At 48.9% G+C, this 25,081-nt stretch overlaps 1 protein-coding gene across 2 annotated transcripts in view; it reads right to left on the bottom strand.

The window, feature by feature from the left end:
• POU2F3 (POU class 2 homeobox 3) overlaps nucleotides 1–25,081 on the bottom strand; it is a 72,972-nt gene that overhangs the window by 22,439 nt on the left and 25,452 nt on the right. For both annotated transcript variants that reach the window (XM_081799285.1, XM_081799284.1), the window contains exon 3: nucleotides 21,716–21,750. In XM_081799285.1, coding sequence (XP_081655411.1) covers nucleotides 21,716–21,750 — 35 coding nt within the window. The remainder of the gene's footprint in view (nucleotides 1–21,715; nucleotides 21,751–25,081) is intronic.

Genomic DNA, 25,081 nt, shown 5'->3' on the forward strand with positions numbered 1-25,081 from the left:
GGTGGGGACGAGTATTTACCTTCCCATCTCATGGAGGCCCAGAGAGCTTCAGAGATCCGTATAAAGTTACATAACAAGACACTGGCAAAAGTCCCTTAAGGGAATGATCCTCTGACTTTTTCCTGGTGCTCTTTTTACAAAACAGTACTGTAGACTTCCCAGGGATAGGAGACAGCGTAGACTATGGGTGATGACAAAGGTGGTGTTCTGGCCCAGACACACCCGTGGACCTCCTTATGAACCATCTGTTTTGGGGTCATGTGATGGGGCAGGGGGTGCTGGGGTACTCCTCCTTAGCCCCTCCCATGACAGTTTCACATGGTTCTCTCTGGGGGAAACAGCCCAACGCTAATGAACAGATCACTGGCAATGAAGACGATCAAAGCTGTTGTCTTGGTTGCATAACTCGTTTGTGGAAAGTGTTTCATAAACATTTCACAAGAAGGAGAATTTCAAAGCGTGAACATCTCCCAACCTGCCTTCAATTACAGGCAAGACTTTTTTTTTCTTTCTTTCTCCCCCCCTTCTACACTTCTCCCGAGGAAGTAAGGAAGAGTTTCTGTTTTGTAACTGATCTCTAAAGGGTTGGTAGCAAACACGTTGCTCATGAAAACATCCTAAAAATATATTTCAAGCGGTGGAAGGGGGCAGGCAGGTAGCTCATCTCAGTGAACAAGGCTGAGAGTCCCCCAGGAGATGTTGGCTGTATCTTCGCTTGGGAGACCCTCCTCTTTCCGTCGTTCTTGGTTGGTTCCTGGGAGTCCAAGACTCCCTCCTCTTCAGATGCCTCTGGGAAGTGCCTGGGGAGATGGCCTCACCCATTCCCTGGTCTCTAGTCGGACCTACGACAGACCGGCCTAGATGCACCTTTGCCTATGGACACTGGGATCTTCTTCCCGACCGCATCAAACTTCTAGGCAAAGGAGGAGAAGAGACAGGGGCCCTTGAATAAACTAAGAGCTTCTTAGGAAGCCTGGGCCACTTGGAGTTGCCACCTCCTGGAAAGAAACTTTTCAAAGAGGCATCCTTGTTTTTCTGGCTTGCACCTACTCTGGAAATGCAACAAGCATTTAATGCTTTGGCTTCAGTTCTTAAGACCCAGCATTGCTAGTGCTGACTCATGTGTGAAAAACCCCATCATTTTAAACCCATAAAAGTTTTCTTCTCCCTCTGGCACATAAGTCCATGCCTTCAAGTTTAATAACTCTGGGAAGGGGCTGTGCCCTCACCGAGGACGCATCCTCACTAATATTTCTTGGTGCCCAGGACTTGAGCAACTTTACACTGCATTCCTTCAGAGCCCTCCTGAGATGCCTGTGGCGTTCCCTTCCCGTGGCTTGATGGAAGCTCTCTTTTTTGACCCTGATCCCCTTTGAATCAGACTCTTCTGGTTCTCCTGGGAGCCCACCTGGTGGAAAAGAGCCCAGAGCTATGACTGTCTAGGGAGGAGTTCACAGAACAGTTGATTTGCCCACACAGAGAGCTGTTCTGCCCCCAAATGAATGAAAGTACAGGAGGTAGGAGGTGCAGTGGGGAAAGAAATGCTGAGCATGGTCTCTAAATCAAACCCTGAAAACGGTTCCTGAGCCCAGTGGCTATTCTTGGGAGGGGTCTGGTGAGTGAATTCAGTTTGCCATCACACTGGGATCTTCTGCATACGCCTGGGCTGCCTATCATGGACGGACTTTGCTGTCTTTCCCAGAGCGGGGGATGATTATTTTAAAAGGAAAAAAAAAAAAGACATCCAGAAAGCAAGCACAAGGCTCACGATCAACCAGGCATCTTGCCTTTAGGTTCCATCCCTGATTCTAACTAGTTGCATGATCTAATATTCAGTGACTTCGTTCAGTTCTCTAGGCCCTCGACTGTTTCTCCACAAAAGGAGGGAAGGAGACTAGATGGAATCTGTGTAAGAAATTCATAATGTATAAAAGGGAGTGGGAGGAGGACACTTGGGAGCATAAAGTATGCTTGTCACCAGACCCATTTTACAGATGAAAAGATTGAGGCTTGGAGACATTGAGAGACTTGCTTAAAGTCACACTGCTGGTAAATAATAGAGCTGAGATTTCGACCCAAGTCGATCTGACTCCATAGTTCTCCATAAACCTAACTCTCACCTGTGTGTGATGGATTCACAGGCTCATATAGATTCTTCAAGGCAGCAAAGTGCAGGCCTGCCAGGTGCCAGGCAGACATTCAACAAGTGTTGATGCCCTTCCTTCCCCATTAGAACTGGAAGGAGGGGCGCCTGGGTGGCTCAGTTGGTTAAGTGTCTGCCTTCAGCTCAGGTCATGATCCTGGAGTCCTGGGATCAAGCCCCGCATTGGGCTCCCTGCTCAGCGGGGAATCTGCTTCTCCCTCAGCCCCTCTCCCTCTCCGTGCTCTCTCTCTCTTGCTCACTCTCTCTCTCAAATAAATAAAACCTTAAAAAAAAAAAAAGAACCGGAAGGAAATGCAGCTATCACCTGGTCCAGACAGTTCATTTCACAGCTCTGAGTCCTGAAGCCCAGAGAGGGGAAATAAGTTGCTTGGGGCAACGCAGCTAGAGTTGTTGGCAAGCCAGGGCCCATTAGGATGGGTCTCCTAACTCTCCACTCAGTACTCCATCCATTCCATTGCACTGTGGTGTGGCTCGTTCTTCTATTCCTATCATTCCCATGGTCCTTACCTACCCTGGCTCCTGTCATAACTCAGCAGTAACCTTAATCCCACTATTCTAATGAAATTTCATCAAAAGAAAGGCCCCACTCCAAGTTCTCGATTACTGCACCCTGCACAGGGTGAGGTTTATGTCCAGATAAAGCACACATCTACTAGATATGATAACATAATGTAGTTGGCTTAAGAACCAGCCTTCTGTATTTCCTTGACGTGTAGGAATGCACTCCAGGAGCTTGATATTTGCTCTTTCCCTCCCTCCCTCATTATAAGGAAGATAAATAAGGAGGGAAAAGCGAAGGTTCAGCCATGCCATGAAATCCCCATCCCACTGTATATTTTACAGTGGGTTCCAAAGGAAAGTAATGTAAGGAAGATGTCCTGCTTGTCCTGGACACACACACACACACGCACACACAGCACCAGCTTGTGGCTGCAAAGCACTCCACAGATTAGTTCCAAGAGCTTCAGCTCCAGAAAGAGAGAACATAATATTTTTTTAGCACTTTAGAGATTAAAAAGCACTTTCAAATATATCGTCATTTATTCTTCATGACAATTCAATGAGGGAAATAATCTTATCAAACGTTCGTCCAGATATAGACACAATTAGGAGAATGTGTGTACCGTGCCCACCATCACACAGCCAGGAAGAGCACAGCCTGACCTTCTACTTGGGGCATTCACCTCCAGACCCTCCCCCTCTTCTGTCTGTACCACTCTGCGAGGCAACCCCACTGGGCACATCCCCCTCCCGGATTTCCCGCCCAGAAATGTGCCTGCGGAAGCCCTGTCTGCTCTGTGAGCCACGTTGTCGTCACATGTGGTGCATGGTTGGTGTAAACATTTCCACGAGGAGAGCCTGTGGGGCCTCCATAGTTATTGAAAGTAAAGGCTGCCACCAGTCTGAATGGGATTCTCTTTGGCATTTCCTGGGTAGCTGCCCGGCACCGGGAAGCCTGCCCCTGAGAGTCGGAGCATTGGTTATCAATGAGAAGTAAACGGTTTTCCCTGGTAGTTCTCATCTTTGAGAACAGTCTTCTAGTAAGGCTGAGGTCCTTGTGTCTTGCACTCCTGTGGCACCCCCAGATAAAGTGAGGCACCCCTCGTGACCCTCCAACACTGGGTCTACTCCAATAGCAGGGGCATCAGCCGGTCTCCTATGTGGCATGCTTGAAACACAGGCTTCCTGTCCCATAAAGGTCCCCTTCCCAGTTCAGTTTAGCGCAACGAGCATTTAGTATGCGCCTACTGTATACTCCGGGGAATTAGCATCACAAAGACGAACAGGGGCCTCCCAGGTGAATCAGGAGACAGCTCACAGGGAGGAACCAGCTGCCATGCAATGCTTGCAGCGATCAGAAGTGTGCACAGTGGTCGCGTGGAGAGACTGTCACTCACCGTGGCAGGGCAGAGCACTTCTAGAGATAGGGCAGTGAGGTAAGGAAGGCCCCACAGAAGAAAAGTCCTCTGAGCAGTGCTGAACGGTGAAGGGGGCTCACCACGAGAAGGCAAAGAAGAGCATGCCAGGCGGTGGGAAGAGCTCGTCCAGAGTTGCAGAGGACGAGAGCAACAAGCAGTTGAGCAGCTGCTATGTGGGGTAGGGAGAGGGAGGCCGGGATGGGCAGCCAGGGCCCCTGGAAGTAGAGGGGAACAGCATGGAGAGACTGCCGTTCTGCTCCGTTATGCCAACAGCGGTGTGGAGTATGGGTTGGAAAAGAATACAACACAAGCAGGGCAGCTGGTAAAAGGGGGTCGAGTGCAACCGTCCAGCTAAGAACCGGTGAGGAGGCGCCCAAGGCCAAAACAGCACAGAGAGATCTGGGGACAGAAAACATGGTTCTAACCCTGAAGCTTTCTCCTTCGTAACAAAGGACTGTCGATTTCGGGAATTCCCTGTTGGGTGCCCACAGGACCGAAAGAACCAACCCAGACACCAGTCTGAAAGGCCACGGCCAACCCCACTGCTGGATGGATGATGGGGTGGAGGGCCGCTGGGGTTCCAGGACTGTGAGTTCACCCAGTTCTGCACTGTTTAATTTTCAAAAGCTAATTATTAATTTTAAATGAGAAGAAAAAGAAGATTAGAAACCAGAAGCACTCCAAATGTCATGTATCCATGTAGAACTTTTTAGTTTACGCGGTGTTAAAGTTAGTTGCAGAGTTTCTTCTTTTGCCTCGGGAAAGGAAACGCTTGAGAGGTTTAGGGGCACGTGATGGCAATGCACACACACACACACGTACCCGGATATTCCCGTGTGTACGTGTGTGTTTAGCAGTAAGTAATAACCCAAATCCTTCTCTTTTTGCATCTTAAGTCACCGTCTACCAGCAGGCACCGCCTGGGATGTGGCCTACAGACCTCCCTTAGACCTTTCCGTGATGTTCTATGGTTTACAAAGCACTTTCAAACATGCAATTTTGGTTGATTTTCAGCATATTCCCACGAGATTGAAAAGGCAGGTGATGTTATTCCCACCCTACAGTTGAGGAAAACAAAGTTGACGAAAGGTAAGAGATTTATCCAAAGTACATGGCTGGCTAGCAGGAGAACTAGGATCTGAACCCAAGTCTTCTGATTTAAAATCCAGCACGTCTTTCGAATCCTTAGGATTCTTCCCACCGCTCCCACATAAGCAGATTTTCAGTCCCAAAATCTCTCCCCTTGTAGCTCCAAAGATTTTTATTTCAGTTAGGGATAGATATTGATTGGTTTCATTTTGAACAGAGATCTTGCTAAAAGGTGATAGATACATCTCTACTTTCCCTTGAAGAGTCCCTGAAAGATAATTTAGTGAATGACTCAAGTCATAATTGTGAACTCCTTTTAAAAGCAATCATGCCCTCAGGGGGACAAAGTGTTTGGCTTCTGTTGGCCCAGGCACTAAACGGCCCCCAGTAGTTTCTTTTTGTTTGTTTGTTTTGGGTTTTTTTTTTTTTTATTTGTGGTTTTTTTGCAGCTCTGCTTTTTAAACTACTTTCTCACACCAGATTTTTATCTGCTACTGTTGGTATGTTTGCTTCTAGCAACCCCTATATTAGCTCAAATTTGCAGCTTTTATTTGGTAAGGGCTGGAAAAACCAGATCATTAAGCTTATTACAACTGTTTCTAAAATAAAAATTCAAGGCTCTGAGAAAGGGTTTGGTTTGCTCCCTTCTTATTTTTAGTGGGGTTCTAAACAGGTGAGGCTTCGGGCTCTCTGCACTGCGGTAGCTCTATGGAGTTCTCTTTAACACTGGGCTCACCCTTTGGTTCTATTTTTATTGAATACATATCTATCCTGTTACCCTTATTAGCCAGGGATAGGGCTCCAGGGACAATGGTTGGCTGAACCCTTGCAATTGACAGCGTAAGCTAAATTCTCTAAGGTTCGGGAGTCGTTACCAAATTTGTTATGAAAATGTTGGGTGAACTTGAGTCAAAGGATTCTCTAACCATCTATCTATTTCCCTACCTAGAAAAGGGAAATAATCTCGGATTCTTACCCAGGTCTCAAGGACTTGGGCTAAATGTCTGTAAAATATATTCCAAGGAAGGCGTTCCTTGCTTTTGCCCCCAAAACAACATGAAGATAATGATGGTGCTCATTTATTACCTGGGAGACCTGTCTTGCTTGCTACGGCTTGCCCAGCAGAGCATGATGCTGTTACTTAGTAGGTGCTTATTAGATCCATGGGGAGGATTAATGCATAAATGCTTCCGACAATCCTAGAATACAGGAAGCTGGGTTTCAGAGAATTCAAATGCCTTCCCAAAGGTCCTGCAGCCAGGAAGTAGCAGAGATAGAATGCGAACCTAGGTCTGACTGGATCCAGAAGCAACCCTCTTTCCACCGTATCATGCTTACTTAAAAAGCCATGCCAAACTAGGCTGATTTCCTTTCCTATCGGGTTCCTTGAAATGAGGATCCGGCGAATGCTGCAGTTATTGTATGTACGCACGTATGCATGTATGTATTACCCCTGGAGGTCAAGATGGGGTCATATGGTCGAGATAGGGCTAATTAACAGGTCACTGCCATCCAGGAGGGACGTCTCCCATGGCATGCCACTGGACTCTGCGCATGGTCCAGTCTTGCTACGAATGTGATCAGTAAATGGGATGAAGATATAGCTTGCATACTTCATAAATCTCCGTATGAGGAGCAGGGCTACCTAGTACTTTGCCCCAAGATATCAAGATTAAAAAAAAAAAAATCTTGAAAATACAAAGGGAAGGATGGGAAGAAAGTAATAAGATAAAAACGTAGGAGCAAATATAAGAATCCTTTACTTAGAATATGAAAATGAGCTCTACAAGTTGAGGCAACAGTTAATATTTAAAAATACTTGAGAGACATTAATGAATTCTAAGAGCACGTAAGTTGACAGTGTGATATAATTATCTTTTAAAACAACCTGTAGGCTAGGCTGTAGTAACGGAAGTAGAGGATCGAGGGAGGTTCCCCTGTTTGACCGTGTAAGTTCCATGAAGACTGGCCAGCTACAGGCTTGTCTGCGCTTGGAACGACATTATCAGGGCATAACACAGATAGAGTACCTGCTCAATAAAAGCTTGTTGAATGAGGAAATGGATGAGCGAATGAACAAGGGACCCCACTGTGCTCTGGCCTAACCAGATGTCATCTGACAATTGAATGTTGCACACCTGTGGATATTACGCCTAAAGAGGGTGATTGGTAGACCGAAATATACGCATATAAAGGCATGAAGGCACATAGGAGTTCAAAGGGGTCATCAGAGCACTGAAAAAAAAAATACTTAAAATAACCTACTGCCCGTCGATTGGGTAATAAAAAAGTAAAATTATACTGGAACCATAGAATTTTATGTGGTCATTAACAAAAATCATATAACGATATGTCTTGCCATGAAACAATCTATAAATCCCATCTTTAAGTTTAAAAAGAAAGTTGCAGAAGAAGACACACAGTATAATTTATACACATATATGTACGTATATATGCATTTTCAAAAACCCACAAGCATTTACACATTTATATTTGTACCCATGTCCATGCAAGCTCAGAAAGAAAAGTCTTCTAGACATATCCACGCCACACTGGGAAAAGGAGTTACCTCTGGGAAGAGGGCTGAGATGGGGCAGGATTCAAAAGTCTTCCTTTTTATCTCTATTATTAATTTTTTTTTACAACCAGAAGGTATTCCTGTATTATGTGTATAATTGCTTTCAGGAAAGCGGTCAGAAACCTGATGTGTGGATCCACTGGGGGACTTGTGGATATCTGCATGTTAAGGGCAAGATTTCGGGGTAATAGCTCTTCTCGAATATGGAACGGCTCTCAGGTGGAGGGGAAGGACTCGGGGCCTGGAGTGAAGGCCAGCAGAGTGACAACTCCAGAGATGGTGACCACAGGGAGGTTGATTGGGGTCTAACAGGAGAAAAAAATGGCCGAATGGTGCCATCCTCTCAACCCTGGAGTGGGCTGCATTTTGGGCGGTGAAGCCGAACTCCCTGGGTGAGCTTTGGCAGAGTCATGGGGTGAAGGGCCATCTGACAGGGGTGAGAGATAATTTCATTACATACAACTAATATTTTAACACCAAAAAAAAAAAAAAAAAGCAAAATCTCAAATGGTAAAAACTGAATATATTTAACTTCATAAAAATTTGCTCTATTTTCTTCTTTTAAAATGTCACCACAGACAGTGAAAGCTTAGTCGTAAGATGTTATGTTATGAATAAGTAAGTATATTGACATACAAGGTAGAAGGGAGGAAGAAAAAGCCTTTGTGGGGGACAGCAGTGGTCTGGGGAGCCCTTCTGGGAACAGGGGACCTTTGACCTATGGGATCCTTCGGCCCTGAGGCTCTGTGTGGCTTCGACTCACTCTAGAGTTAGAGATTCATCCCAAATTTGCTGATGAAAAATAGTCACAGTGATAGCAGGTGTCATTGGATAACCCTGCCCCCACCGTTTCCATGAAGTGGCCAGGAGAGGGCAGTCCCAGGAGAGTCGCATTACCCTACAGAGCCTTTGTTAAGGGGCCCCTTCAGGCTTGGGTTCCGTGGCTTGGTGCTGAAGCCCATCCTCAAAGCACTTAAAACCCTGGGTTGGTCAGAGTCCTCTATGCAGACCCTGGATCCCTAGACGGGGAGCCCTAGCACGGAGCAACCACTGAGCCTCAGCCAACAGCTCCTGGCTCCCGGGGCCCAGCCAGCAAGTGGGGTTGGGAAATATTTACCCAAAGCCAACTGGATGGAGCCCATGACATACTCTATTTGCATAATCCCAACAAGCTCACCTTCCTGGGGAAAGGGGTGAGTTTTTGTGGCTCACTTGCTGAGAAAAGGATGACAGGGAGCAGAGCAGCATGAAGAACAGAGGGTCCTGAAAAGCAGAGAGACGGAGTTCATGGTCCTCAGGACCGAGGGATGGCTGGGGAGGTGGGCAGGTTCATGCCAACTATCCCTCAATCCATTTATTTGGGAAACACTTGCCGAACGTCCACCCCGTGCCGGACACTGCTCTACTGTAATAAATAAAATACAGACCCTTTCCTCAAGTAGTTCACAGTCTGGTCCGAGAGACAGACCCACTCATGGTAGAAGCCTGTCGAGACACAGAAGGTCAAGGGGATGGCCCTGGGAGGCTGCCTGGAGAAGGAGACCTTTGAGCTGGGTCTGGAAAGATGAGTGAGAGCCTGACGGGGCAGGGGGCGAGAGTGGGTGTAGACGCCGGCGCCAGGGCTCACTCCAAACAGAGTCAAGCTGCCTGTGTAATTCCCGTTTCTCTCTACCTTCAGGACACCTCCATCACCTCCAAGAGGATTCTCCTTGGTTCTTCGGAGCACCCAAGCAAAACTTACGATGTCCTTGGGATCTGGGCAAGACGGCACCTGATGGCCTCTTGGGGAGTTGGACTCTCCGGATCCTGTTGCCTCCGAGGCCTGCCTGAGCATTCCCTGAGAATGCTGGGTCCTTGCTGAGTTGCCAGATCCCGGGCAAGGGCCGACGCCTAGGTCCTGCTGCTAGTCCCACTTTGCTCTATGCCAGCAAAGTGTCCATACCTCCCGGGCCCCTGGGCAAGGCCACGCTCTGGGAAGCACCCTGCTAGCCAGGAAGCTTCCCTCGGTGCTGCCAGACTGAGTGCAGAGGGGAAGCACCAAGTCCTCAGAAAGGAAGCTGGTTCCGGTTCATGTCAGAGAGGAAGAGACCTTGCCTTTGGGTGGCTGCCTTGTTTCTTCCAGGAGATAGAATGCTATTAACCTGTTCTGGCCTGCTCTCGCCCCAGCAACTCGATGGCTCCTCTCTTTGAGGGTCCCAGCCCAGAGCTAGGGGGTGCAGAAGCACCCCACCCCTGCCCACTGCAGGAATCCACGTTTACCCCCAGGGACCGGGTGTCCAAATCTTTCCAGGCCTCATTTACCAGCCACACGGGTGGTCTACAAAACCTACTTCCCAGTCCTCAGATGAGCCCATCCAGAGAGATGGGATAAAGTGTAAAGTTGAAACATTGTTCTTGTAAGGATCCCACACGTTCTCCGAGAGATGTCACGGGACAGATTAACATATAACTCACTTTAAGCAAATAAATGCTATAGATGATGTTTGGTTCTAACTGACTGTAAAAGGGCATTTTTCATTATTTGAAAAGATTCAGTCTAGGGGTGCCCGGGTGGCTCCGTCAGTGAAGCGTCTGACTTCAGTTCAGGTCATGATCTCAGGGTCCTGGGATCGAGCCCCGCATGGGGTCTGCGCTCAGCGGGGAGCCTGCTTCTTCCTCTCCCACTGCCCCTCCCCCTGCTCGTGCTCTCTTTCTCTCTCAAATAAATAAATATAATCTTTAAGTTAAAAAAAAAGATTCAGTCTAATATTCCTTTAAATAGCAGGCTCTCTTGGTGAAGAAAATAAGATTTAGTTTACAAAACTTCAACTTATGGGCATATCAGGAACCACCCTCTTAGGTATAGTGAGGTAGTGAGACAGGCCTGTGTTTACCTGGCACAGACCAAGTCTGGCCTATTTTTCTTATTGTTGCTCCAGTAATGGGCTGCGTCAGGTCCCAGAGCACAAGGAAAAAGCCTCAGAGGAAGGCCAGCAGTTGGGGGAATCTGAGCAGAACTGCCATCTGGAATAAGGTGAAGAAGCCCAGGCCTCCAGACCCCTGTTACTGCAAGAGCACCAATAACTCAAGTCTGTCGAGCATTTACCGTGTCCCAGATACTCTCCATTCAAAATTTCATTGAATCCTCCCCTTGACAATGCTCTAAGGTTCGTGCTATTATTTCCCCGCATTTTACAGAGGCAGAAACTGAGGCTGAGAGTGAAGTGACCAGAGGACACAGAGCCTCTTGGTAGAGCCAAGATGAGAATCCAGGTCTGTGTGATGCCGGAGCTGGACCTCTGACCAGCACGCTGTCATCTGTGAGCCTCGAACCAGGGACACCCTGCAGCAGTCCACACCAGAAGAATCTGGGTGCCAGCCCAGGAGAGGAGCCGCCAAGAAACAAAAACAAAACAGGATGAACCAAGGATCCTTGGGGGTTGCGAGCCAAGGGGATTTTAGTGGTCACACAGGGCAGAGGAGCTTGACGTGCACCCAAGCAGCAGAGGTCCAGGGAACTATGGGCACAATGTGGCAGCTGCGATTAGCGGAACCAGCTGGATCTGGAGACAGCAGACCAGCACTGAAGACAGTGCCTATTGGCAAGGAGACACTGCATCAAGGTAAATTGAATATGCCCTGGCTCGACCACTTCCCTGCAAGTCACTTCACCATTTTAGGGAACTGAACCCTGAGCCCTGGGAGCGGCCTTCAAAGCCATTCTCGGGGCTGGACCCGGAGAAGGAAGTTTGAGATGGAAAAGTGTATTTTCAGCTGCAGCTGTGAGTCTGGGAGAAGTAAACTCCTGGTTACTAGAGCTGCCTTGACAGCCCTCTGACTCGGGGGCAGAGAGAAAGCCAGGTCCCACCCCCTGCCCTGCAGGCACATACCCAGGCAAACACTCCTCTCCCTGCACCCTTCTCACGCACAGGCCCAGGGAGGGGGTGCTTCTCGTGGGGCCAGGGGAACCCTCTGGGTGGGAACCCTTCTTTACCCCACCCTTTACCTGGCACCCTTCCCTGAGCCTGCAGATGCTATCTCTGTCATCCTAGCTGGCAAGCTGTGGCTGTGAGAGGTCTGCAGGAGCCGGTATGAGTGAGAAGGTTCTGGAAATGTGGAAAAGTACTGTACGCATGTCAAACGAGGGGCTCTGGGTAACGTGAGGTCATGTCTCACCCACAGGAGCGTGCTCTCTCTCTCTCTCTCTCGCAGTCTGGTAGTCAGAGAGACCTATTGTGTATCTGAGCTCCACCTTGGGTAACTTACTTCACCTCTGAGTTATAGTTTCCCCAGCTATCTAATGGGAATAATAATGCTCACCTCACCAGGCTGTCGTAAGAATTAAGTAATAGCGAATAGGATGTAACTCTATGTAAAGTGCCCGGAGCATTCCATCATCTTCGGTTTGAATCCTGGCTCTAAGCAAGGCCCTTGACCTTTCTGAGACCCAGTTTGCCCATCTGTAAAATAAAGAGCATAAAAGCTACTGCTCTGGGTTGCTGGCAGGTTTAAATGAGATACTACTTATGAAGGACTCAACCCAGTGTGCTCATTAAGCCGAGGGCTCGGGAAATGGTATTAGCTTCTTCTGTGATTGGGGCCAAATCCGGCTTCCCTTTCAACACGGCTGCTCCAAAAAGACTCCTGCGTGAGAGGGGGAAGGGCTGGCCCTTCACCGGAGTCTGCATCCACCAAAGACAACTCACTGAAATCTCCAAGGGAAGTCCACCTCTGTATCCCTGCAGAATCAGGGAGAGGGTCCGGATGCTGGCCTCGGTGCCTGGCATCCTTGCTGCTCTCCATCCCACACCTGCGCAGAGAGGAATAGTCCATCTCCATGCCCCGTCTAGATGCATTGAGATGGAAAAGTGCTGGAGCCAGGGCCCCAGAGGGGCTTTGCGGTGGTGGTGGCGCAATCTGGTAACTCGGACTGTACTAGGGACAGGCCTCCTGAGAATCCACAGCTGCTCCTGCACTCCTATCTCCTCCTCCCTGCCCTGCTCTCAACAAGGCTCGGTCCATCCAATACTGGGGCTGATGCCCAGGGCCACAAACGCCAAGCAGCTGACATCTGAGCCTCGAGCCAAAGAGCCAAGCATGGCTGGCAAAGGAAGACAAAGTCCCACCTCTCCAAAAGCAAAGACACTCATCAGGGGCTTCCCACCCAAGCCTGGGGTGGGTGGGAGGCTTAGCTTGCGAGCTCAGGGATCGCAGAAAAAAAATTACCATTCTAGTAGCATCTGCAGCTCATCTAAACTGGGGCGAGCCCAGCTCAGCAGCCACACAGGGAGAGAAGAGGACGAGAAAATTATGGGTTCGTCAGAAAGTAATAGGAGCTAATGTTTATTGGTCGATTACCGTATGTCAGAGACTATGCTGAGTTATATATCTCAGCTGTAATTAATCCTTACGACATGCCTAGGAAGGAGAAACTCTCACTGGTGTCAGCTTCGGATGAGGAATAGAAGCACAATACAACTGGGTCAGCCCTGCTGTCTGATGCCTCCCCCAAGACAAGTAGGGCTGTGGAGGGGGCGAGGCCGGGCCTTCTGGAGTCCGGCGGGCTGGCTTTCAACTCACCTCTGGACGGCGTGACTGTAGGAAATTCTTTAACCACTCAGCGCCTCGGTTTCCTTATCTATAGACCTGGAATGACCCCATCTGCCTCACAGGGTTGCCAGAAGTATTTAATGGAATACTGGATATTTGGCATTATAATAATAGCTAATAATGCATTTTGCACTCAGGGCCTGCACACAGGCAGGATCCAGTAAATACGATTATTGTTATATTATCTTGACCACAGTGGGGAAATTCCTCTGGAGAAAGGAGTCATTTAATCTTACCCGTCACCTCCTGCCTAAAAATTAATTCTGCAGCACATCTAGCTAAGCCATTCGATGAGCCCAGCTTAACCCCTGTTCCGGCAGCCCTGGCTGACATAGCCCTTGTCCTGATATTTTTAGGAATTTCTCAGACCTGTCTCCCTCACTGGATAGCAAGTATGTTCTCCGAGGGCAGAGGCCACGTGTGTTCTTTCTGGGGCGCCTCCTTCCACTGCTGGGGAGCCTCTGTTTTCCACTACCTTGTATTTCTACACAGCCATGGGTAAATCTTGCTCTCCTGGTGGAAGGGACCTGTCCCCCTGGTGGGTCAGCTGTCCTTACTGGGGATGATGGCCAACCTGGAAATCGTTTTCGTTTCTTTCTTTCTTTCTTTCTTTTTTTTTAAGATTTTATTTATTTGTCAGAGAGCGAGAGAACACAAGCAGGGGGAGCAGCAGAGGGAGAGGGAGAAGCAGGCTCTCCACTGAACAGGGAGCCTGATGTGGGGCTCCATCCCAGGACCCTGGGATCATGACCTGAGCCAAAGGCAGACCTTACCAACTGAGCCACCCAGGTGCCCCTGAAAATCATTTTCTGAAACCTGTGGGGTGGTTTTTCTGGCTAATGGGGAGGCTTGATTTGCATTTACTGGGCAGAGAGCAGGCATTCCAGACCTGCTGCAATGCAGAAGGGCATATTGAACAAGAAACACTTATGTTCCGGGCAACTTTCATTCAACTTCCAAATGCCCCACTGGACATCTGTGTCAGTGAGTAGCCTGCCTATAATCATGGGAGCCTAGAACCCAATGCATTTTTTTTATAGGAGCACCAAGTATCTTTTGCCTACTTTTAATAGGCACTGGCTTTTTTCCGGGGGTGCCATTTTCTGTGTAAATTGAGGAAAGATTTCTATCTTATTTTGTTTGGACCTTTATGCAGAGTTAACATTTTGGAAAACCATGGTTTTTGAGCTGCCAATAGAACATGCCATTATCAGTCTGTGTTTGTGTCTGTCATCTGAGCACTAGGCATGCTACTGGCCCGGTGAACCTTCCTGGGGAGTGTGCCCAAGGATTTCCTTGTTGAAATATCTATTATTTTATTCTAAATTCTTTTTCATTCCTTTATTCAAATCAGAGCAACCTGTGGATGTTTGTGTTTTCTATAAATTCCATTCTAGGAGATTCAGGGGGCTTTCTAGAATCCTCGTTCCAAGGGACATTGGGTCTGATAAGGCTGAGAACCACAGTTTTAGAAGTAAGTGGGTGTTTGGGGGTTGGTCCCTTCTGGTCCCTCTGTTCAGAACTGCCTGTTGGCTAGCAGGGGACTTTAAGGTCTGTCCTCCCCCAGATCTACACCTGTGCCTGGCCGCTGTATTTAATTCTGAAGTAAGGTCTTTGGAAGCCCACTGTAGCCCTTGCATCAAAATCATGTCCCCAACACAGTTCCGTCAGGCTCCCGGATCTGATTTTCAATTGCTTTGGCACCTCAGAGGGGAAAAAAACGAAGGATGCTCTGTATCAACACTTGAGATTGGGCAAAATGCAGTTTGCAGACTCCTCATCTTCTTCTGTCTCTTAGCCTGCCCCCGCACCCCCGTAATCCTGTCTCTACTCGGAAGCGTGGAAGCAGAAGCTGGGGGCCCCACAGAGGGAAACCAGCCTCAGAGGACCGACAGCCTTGCCATCCTTAATTCCCACCCCCGCCCCCATGGTCCTACGGGGAGATGTCAGAGCTTCCCTCTGGCTCATTACCCTGACCCATGCCTGGCAATGTGTGCCTGCCCAGCTTTCTGAGACCTGCAGAACCAGCCCCATTGGCATTAATATTACAGTGCAGGGGACCTCCCTCTCTTTCGCTGCCTCCTCCGCTGTGTTTTCTTCCCCACTGGCAGGGAGCTCCTGTGGGCAGGACCCATGTTCTAGTCCCCTCTGACTCCTCATTACCCAGCGAAGCACAGGTCCGTGGTACGAAATGGCTGAACTTGGTCATTCAGTTCCTTACCTTGCCGCCTGGTGCTCAGCCGTTCAGGTGCCGGCTCTCCCGAGGCTGCTCCCTGAGCTCCCAGGGGCGAGCGCTGAGTAGGCTGTCCCGGCAGACCCTCCCTTGCCAGCTCGAGAGCCTGGTCTGGCCTGGCCTGTGGTTCTCCTCCTGGGCCTCCCTGGAGAAGCCTCTCCATCATTCTGGACCCTCAGAGACCTTTCCTTGGGCTGAATTTTGTTGCTTTTAGAGAAGATGCCTCACTGAGCCAATTAAACAGTACAAATCCACACATACTGGGAGCAGCCAGAGAACCAGGGTGGTTCACGCTCAAGAAAACAGTGAAGGAAAATCCCATCCAATTTAAAGCTAAATGTTATATGGGGGCACGCTGGGGTATCTGCTCTTGGCTGGCTGGCATGGGAGAGTCATCTATTGGTGCAGGTGAGCTGAGAAAGCTATCAAGCCTAGGACGGAGAGAAAACCCCAGGTCACTGATTCTCAGCTTTGGTGGCAAGAAGCTTAGGGACAAGGACAACCGCCAACTTGTGTCAGATATCCTTCTGGCCTCAGAGAACTTTTGGAGTCTTCTAGCAAAATGGCACTCAACAACATATGTGGAAACATTGCTCTGCTCTGTCTGGTGGAAACTTGTGGCCCGGGGGGAGCGAGGGATTCAGAAGTCACCAGGACAGAAGAGCGTGAGGCTCCCCAGGGGTGCACCTGTCACTGTGGACTGTCCAAGCCCCCTGAAGCCAATTCTACCTTCCAAGGTCCTTCTGAAGCTAGCTGTTGGTCCAAAGAGGAGGGAAGGGAGGCGAAGAGCTGTCCCCTGGGCTCCTGAACTCACTGACAGGGCACCCAGCCCTGCTACCCTCTCGGACGAGTCCTTCTCCTCTCCTAGGCTACCCTTTCCAGTGGGTCCTCTGTCTGCATTCTGTCTTTTCTGTCTCCTCTGCTGATGGCATTTCCTATCCCTCCCCAAGCCCACACCCACCGAGGTCTCCCCCGTCTTCCAAAGCCTTCCTTTTACAGTGTCTCCACTTTAGGCCAACGCCCCACCCCTTTGTCACCTCATGAGCACATCTCCCTCATTTCCTTAACTCCGACTTGCCCCCCCGCCTGCAGCAATCTGGCATCTGCTTTCAGCACAGACACCAGATGAGGACGTCGCTGCTCGTCTCACTGCCAAGCCAGAAACCGTGTTCAGGCTTGGGGCTCTACAATACCTCTGCAGTCCTTGACACTGTGGCTCTCCCCAGCGCCATGAAAATCTCTCCTTTGTGGGGGTGGTTTTCCTCCCCAACCCCCACCCCCATCCCTTTAACCACGTCTTCTTCATCCCGTCTACAGGCACCCACTCCTCAGCCTGTCCCACATGTGATTCTTCTGCAGGTCTTCCCAGCGTCCCCATCCCATTCTGCACACCGTCTCTAGGGGGCCTCCCTCCCTCCCACCATTTCAGTTAACACGATGCAATGGTGACTCCCTGATAGGCGTCCTGACCTGTCCCCCGGACTCCAGATCCCGATTTGTCACTGTACTGGTACTTACAGCTTTCCAGCTCCTTCCATCGTCTGGACATACTTGTTCTACCTTCTGGCTTCTTGGGCTCTGCTTGCAGTCCCTCCAATGCTTAGCGTCCCAAATCAGAAATCTAAGAATCGTGCTGGACCCTTCCCATTCCTTTGCCATCTCGTCCAACCTGTTGCCAAAATCCTCTTGATCTTATCTCAGAGCTCTCTCTCAAATCTGAGCCTCTCCATGCATACTGACACGGTCATAAACATAGCGAATACGTACACAGTTCCTAGGTTCTAGACACTTGTCTAAAAGGCACACGCCCTCTCATTTGACCTTTGCAACAACCCTGTGAGATAGGTACCATTAGTTTCCCCATTTCCCAGATGAGGAGAGTGAGGAACATAGAAGGTGAGGAATTTTCCAAGGCCACACGATCATGATTCCAGCCCAGGCAGTCTGCCTCTGTGCTCGTGTGCTTGACCTCTTTGCTATAATGCCTCTCCTGAGCTTTGCCCGTTTCTTCATACCACAACAGCATTCCATCAGGCCTCTCCTTCATCCTTCCTTCCCTCCTCACCCACACCCCCTCTAATGCCCTTCCATTAAATGAAACTAGTCACGCTAGAAAACGCCTAATGGCTCCCTACTGCCCACAGGAGAAAATCCTTTGGTGTGCATTCAAAGTTCTTCACAACATGGCCCGACCCCCAACTCCTGCTTCCCCTGCCTCATCTCCCCCCATGTTCATCTTCTCACACTTCCCCTGAAGCCACGCCCTTTCTCAAGGGAGCCCTCACACTCACTGGCTCCTATGCCTGGAATACTCTTGCCGCCCTTCTCAGCCAGCCAAATCCCTTACACTTCCCCTGTCCCCCACTTCAGACACCATCTCTTTGGTGACATCCTCAGGCAGGTACCCAGGAGCTCAGCGCTACCCATCTCTCATGGAATTCACTGAGCAGTTTTGCAATTTATCTTCTTACTCCTGACACACCCTCTCCAGCGCTTCGGAATGACTAAACATTCAAAGAATGAATGATGGGCCCCAAATCCAGCCAGCTGGGTCCTTCTGCCTCTGCCCCTACATTCCAAACGATTCTTTCCACGGGATCACACAAAATCATAAAGACTGGAAAGACATCATGGGACTTATTTTCCCCCACTCTCTACAGCTCAGGGTGAAGAAATGGACACTCTCTTCCCTATTTCTCTTCGAAGAAAAAAGTGAAAGGAGAGTGGAAGTCAAACCAACCAGTCTGAATAGGTCATGAAAGAAATAAGGGAACCTAACAGACAGATTGCGGGAACCTGAGAGATCACCCCATGCAAACTTCTTCATTTTATCCGAGAGGAAACTGAGGGCCAGGAAGATGGAGATTTTGTCTAAGGACAACGGCTAGTGAGAGGTAGAGAAACAGCACTGGTACCAGGACGCCTGCCTCCCCGTCCGGGGATCTGGGCTTATCCTGTTGCCCCTCCACTTCCTTATCCTTCCCAGGGACGGCAGGGTAGCCCTGCCTCTGGGTCCCTGGGTTGTCCCACAGTTCTCCTCCAAACAGGCTCAGGCTGCTTTCCTGGGACCAGGAAGCTAACAGGCTCAGCGTGAAACTTCCTGATGAGCCAGTGTCCCTTGCTCATGCAACTGTAGGACTGTCTAGCCAGTATCTGGCTACAACTCCCGATTGCACCAACTGGCTTGAGGCTTTCCAACTGGGGCTTCACCGAGGGCAGAGGCTCATCCTTTGCTCTCCGGTGTCTGTCAACCCCTTCCCTGTGCCATACCAGGCTGCTCCTCACAACACCCTTTCTTCCCTTCCCCACACCCTCTGCCTCCCATTTCCTCCCAGTTAGTCACAGTGAGGTCACGCTCAGCCCCTGGCTCCCAGCCGCTCCCTGAGCACGGTGTGTGTGCCGGGAGCGGAGAGTGGAGAGACTGTAGAGGAGGATGCAGCAGGCCATCAAGGGAAAGATGGGCTCTGGAGTCCAAGAGATGTGGGTTCGAATCCTGGTTCTGCCAGGTGGCCAATTATGTGACCTTCGGCACATTAGTTCATCTCCCAAATCCTTTGCCAAAAAAAGGTGGGGCTGCCTGGGAGGCACCTTCCTCGCCTGTCAAATGGGGACAGTAACCCTTGGTCTATAGTGAGAATTCAGTGAGATAAAGTGCCCAAAGCCCCTTCCACAGAGCTTGGCAGGCAGTGAATGTTGGTTTACTTCCCTCCCTGTGAAGTGTGGAGGGATGACGGTCAACGCAGCGGCTCGAGAGAGCCTGGGTGCCCACCTGTAGGTCTGCAGGCGAGCTGGTATGAACGTGAACCTGTGGGTGTCCGTGTTGGATGGCACTGAGGGATAGAGTGACTGGTCGCAGGGAGGAGCCATGGGCGGCGGCGGGGGGGATGGATGTGGATGCGCGTGAGCAGAGGAGTGCTCTGGCCTAAGAGTGTAAAGGAGTGTGACCTGGCTGAGCCTCTTTCTCCAAAATTCTCCCCTTCTTGAAAGGAAAGATCTGTCATGTCTGTTCTTGTCAGTAATGAGAAATCCAAAAACCCTTTCCAGGGGAGGGAGGAGGGAACAGCCCACCCCATGGGGCTCAGCTAAGTGAAGCAAATTCAAGCGAGGCCCACTCCTGGAAGAAGCCAGCATGCTTTCTCCCGACTGTTGGAGACACCACACCCCAAAAGATGTTCAAAGGGCCAGGGACCTCTCTGGATGCTGCCTAGGGCCAGAGGGGCTGCCCCCAGTCTTGTCCCAAGCACAAGGGTTTCTCAAGCTCCCAAAAGATCACATAGGCAGTTCAACCCACCAGGCCTGTGGAGCAGGCCACCTCCGGACTGGGCTGGTGTGGTCACATCTTGGTGTGGAATGGGCTCCTCCCTGTGCATCTTCTCCAAGGGCCTGGGACAGTGAAAGGTGGGTCCCAGGCTGCCATCCTGCCTCCTCAGGGTGGAAAGCACAGGGCACAGGCCCCATCCCAACCTGCTTAGGATTCTCCTTCAGGATCACAGAATCCTGGGGAATTTCCTCCATCCTCCCGCCCTGCAAGCAAACCTGGCAAAACTATCCCTGAGAGAAGACTCTGTCTCATATGCAAAGACCATAGGTGAGAAGCTGACTCTACTGTCTCTTTCCCTTGGTGGCTGTTCCGGTGTTTAACGACCATGTTGGTGGCAAGTCCTAAGTCTGAAGCCTCTCTCTACTTTAGGCCTCGCGTACAGAGAGAGTAGTTTGCCTCCACTCGTTAGACGACTTCCACAGTGAACAAAATGCAGAACGCCTGAGAGGTTTTGGCTTAGGACTCCAGATTATTGCTCTCTCTGACCATGAAGGATATACCCAGAAAGTACCCAGCCCTTTAGGAAACGTTAGTAGTGACTTCAAATCACTGTATAGATAAAGGAGTCTGATCTCCAGTCCCACCTCAGACTGTCACCTAAACTAGGACGCAGAATATCAGAGCAAGAAGGAACCCGTGATTCTCCAATGCACCCCCACATCAGGATTTTCTGCCCTTCCACCGCACTCTTCTCTGCCTGACAGAGTCCTACTCACCTTTTAGAGCTAGTTCAAATATTACCTCCTCCATGAAGCCTGCCCTGAGCTCCCAGGAAGAATGAACTCTTTCCATTTCTGTTTGACACCATGCTTTCTACACACCTCTAGTAAAGCAGGGTTGCGAGTGTATTAGAATTATTCCCTGAGGAGTCTCTCTCTCCTCCCTCTCCTTTTATCTCTCTCTTGCACTCTCCATGCTAGACTATAAGCTGCAGCAGGGCAGAGAGCATGTCTTAATTTTCTTTGTATTCTCACACCTGGCATAGTGTATATGCCCCACCCCACCCCCGGCCAAATTTAGGAAATCAATTAATTTTTCAGCTGAGAAAACTCAGACCACCTTAGCTTTCCTCCCACCAACATACCCTCCCACATCTGCTCTGGCATCATGCCCTGTGCGAGCCCTCTCCCCCCGGCTTCCCGCCAGCCTGATCTCAAGGGGGAAAGTCCTCTCCCTCTGCTCCATCCTTCCCTTCACATCTGTCCATCCCGCACTCTGTCCAACACCATCTGCCCCCACCTGAAGCCCTCCCAGACTAACTCGAACCCCACACAACTCGGTTTTCTTCAAAGGCGCCAAGCTTGTGTCTACACTGTCCCACGGAGCCAGGTTATACACTTTGTCCTGGGCTCTCTTGTTCTGTTCCTGTTTTGTCCCCTATCTTCCCCTTTCAATCGGGAGTTCCCTGAGGGTCTCAGGTCCTCCATTCTTGGTACCTCCATACATTCCTCTCTGAACAATTGGTCCACGCAGACCGACTCACCCAAGAGGCAACTCGGACTAAACGCCGTGACGGGAAGAGAGCTGTGGTTTTAGATTCTGCACCACATCAGGCAAGTACTTAGTCCTAAATAAGTGCTCCAGGTGTCAGTACTCTTTTGAGGGGATAGTGGGGACCCCAACGTTGGCTTGTTGACTGGGGAGAGGCTGGACACAAAGGCCCTTGATAGGCCCCTGAAAGCTACTGAGCCTATGAATAAACACCCTCAAACTTGACATAATCTTCTTTATATCTCCCGCACCTGGCGTAGTCTAAGTGGTCGCCCCCTGCCCCTGCCCCTCAATATTTATAGAATAAAGGTTGCTTTCTGAAAGACCTTACCTGCCTGTTGAAATCTAGGCCATTTCGATCATTTCCTGAAAGAGATAAAAACGAAAGTATGAGTTGTTAGTGGGATTGGGACGGACTGAAGGTTAGAGGGAAATGGCAATGTGGGGGAGGAGCTTGTCTAGATTTTGAAAAAGAACACCCACTTCCCCTGTGGCCAGGCTCTTCCTACTTATCCTGTTTCCCAGAGAGGTCTTTGGAAAATCTCCTCCAGGGTGGTGGATAACCAGGAAGAGTGACTTGTCCGAGGTCACACAGAGTCACCCGGGATGGAACTTGACATCCCGGAGCGTGCGTTCTGTGGCACTCCCTCAGACAGATAACAAGCTGTCGTGGCTAAGCAAGGGATGACCGGCCACCTAACACGGCTGCCCCATCCTGGTCCTCCTGGGGACATGACACCTAAGTCATGTCAGATAGACAGGTGTCTGTCCTTGCTTTCTCCCCTCTGGCTTTCATTTCTTGTCTGTTCATCTCTTTCCTTTTATAACGGAACAAGTTATGGTGGGATAAGTAAATGTGTGCTTAATAGAGAAAAATATTTGTTATAGAGAAGTATAAAGTAGCAGAAAAATCACTCTGCCAAGGGGCAGCTATAATTCATATTTTTGTATATGTTATCATCTTTTTTTATGTTTGTTTTTCCTCATTGATATTCACCACCCTGTATAAATTTTACCCCGCTTTTCCCAGTGAACATCATTAATATTTCCCCTCTACTATTAAGAGGCACCATAAATCTTTTATTTCTCCAATGCTTGCAAACATCGTTTTTAATGGTTCCCTAATATTCCATTCTGGGGACCGTAGTTTGCTTAAATATACACCTATTGTTAGGGGGACTTGCTTCTATTGTTAGCTATAATAAGGTTTCCTTTTCCTATAATTATCTATGGCAGTGGAGCGCCTGGGTGGCTCAGTCGTTAAGCGTCTGCCTTCGGCTCAGGTCATAATCCCAAGGTCCTGGAATTGAGCCTGCATCGGGCTCCCTGCTCAGTGGGGAGCCTGCTTCCCTTCTCCCTCTGCCGCTCCCACTGCTTGTGCTCTCTCCCTCTCTCTCTGTCAAATAAACAAATAAAATCTTTTAAAAAAAAAAACCAAACCCCAAAAACCCCCACCAAACTATGGCAGGAGCCACCAAACACGCTTCCTTTATGCGCCATGGTTGGCTGGCTCTGTAACAGCAAGGACAATGACTACTTACTAAATACCATACATTCAGGGCATAACACTGGGCTTAGTACATAACAGGGGTTCAAAATATACTGGTTGAATGAAAGAATAAATGGACAAGTGAATGAATTCAGAACTTTCAATCAGAAAATTCTTTTGCTTTTCATTGGCTCTTCAGTAACTTTGGAATAAAGTCTCCATCCCTTAGCACAACACACAAATCCCCATATGACTGTCCCTCAGGATCCCACCTCGCTCCCTCCCAGGCACCCTGAGCTCAGGTGCAAACATACCAAGCCTGTCCTGTCTCCACACTTGCCCGGAGTTGGTTAGCCTTGCTCCACTCTGGACCCCAGGAGCCCTCGCTGCCCCTGCATGGCACATCATGGGACTCCTTTTCTGTGCGCTTCTCTCCTGCTAGTCTATGAGTTCCATGAAAATGGGGACATGACTTCCATTCTCAATGGCTACCACGGTTCCTAACATAGTGCAGTGTCTCAAGAAATGCCTGGTAGAAGAATGAATGGGACCTAAGAGAATCCTCTGGAGTTTTAACTTAAACCCCTTGCCCTGCTCTGTTCTAAATGAGGATGGGGAAGCGTGCCCTTTCCTCTATGGTTGTGAGGGCATCTCCTCCAGCAACCAGGGCAGCAAGATGAGAGCAGAGGATGAAGAGGGATGGGGTCCTGAGAAGGGCATACGGGGAGATATGGAGTGACCTCTGGATAGCAGCCTGATTTTGAGATCAGTAAAGATAATACATAAAATCTGCAAGGGGAGCTAAAGGTAGGAAGGGCCCACAATCTGAAAGCAGTTGCACATAGACAGATAGACTTAAGGCAAAATTGCTTTTACCTTTTTTTTCAATTGAGGTGTAACTGACATATAACATTACATTAGTTTCAGGTGTACCGCATGATTCAACATTTGTATACATTGTGAACACGCTGATCATCACAATAAGTCTAGCGAACATTCATCACTACACATAGTTACACATTTTTTTTCTTCTGATGAGAATTTTTAAGATCCACTCTCTCAGCAACTTTCAAATATGCAATCCAGTTTTATTAACTACAGTCACCATGCTGTTCATTACATCCCCAGGACTTACTGTATTTTATAACTGGAAGTTTTGGCGCCCTTTACCCATTTCACCTATCCCCACCCCTCAGCTCTCGCAACCACCAATCTGTTCTCTGTATCTATGAGCTTGGCTTTTGTTTTTGTTTGTTTGTTTGTTTGCTTGCTTGCTTTTGAGATTTCACATATAAATGAGATCATATGGTATTTGTCTTTCTCTGCCTGATTTATTTCCCTTAGCATAATGCCCTCAAGTTCTGTCCATGTTGTCACAAATGGCAAGATTTCATTCTTTTTCATGGCTGAATAATGTTCTATGTCCCATGTTATGTGTGCATATAGACATATACACAGCATATTTTCTTTACTTATTCATCCACCAGTGGACACTTTGGCTGTTTCCATGTCTTGGCTATTGTAAATAATACTGCACTGAACTGGGGGGGAGATATCTTTTTGAGTTAGTGTCTTCATTTATTTGGATAAATGCCCAGAAGTGGAATTGCTAGATAATCCGGTAGTTCTAGATTTTATTTTTTGAGGAGCTTTTATCTTTAAAAAAAAAATCCTTCCATGACATTGTAAAGTTGGCCTAATAAGGAGTAATTTTAAAACTTGCCACAAGAGCAAATTCATTCATCCAATACGCATTTACTCAGCCCACACTAGGTACCAGGCACTGTTCTAGGCACTGGGAATACAATCCTGGAGAAGACAGCAGAAGTCCCTGACTTCTTTTCGACTTGAGGAGACACAAAAGGAATAAGAAAACAAATACAGAATTTCATTTAGAGATAATTACTGTGGATAACAATAATACTTTGTCAGGGGAAGGGCGTGTCAGAGGCTGTTCATAAGCAGATGGTCTGGGAAGGCCACTGAGGGGAGGTGAGGTTTTCACTCCATGAAGTGAGGACCCAACCTTTCGAAGGTCTGAGGAAGATCATTCCAGACAGAAGTATCAGGACCTAAGGCAAGAGCAGGCTTGCATGCTGAGGAATAGTAATGAGGCTAGTAGGGCTGAAGAATGGGGTAATCAGAGGCAAGCTGACGTGGATCTGGCAGACAGGTGATGGTGAAAGCTGAAGGACAACAGGAAGTGAT

The sequence above is a fragment of the Leptonychotes weddellii genome, chromosome 11, assembly GCF_054177405.1.
Source record: "Leptonychotes weddellii isolate Sample4059 chromosome 11, ASM5417740v2, whole genome shotgun sequence".
Lineage (NCBI taxonomy): Eukaryota > Metazoa > Chordata > Mammalia > Carnivora > Phocidae > Leptonychotes > Leptonychotes weddellii.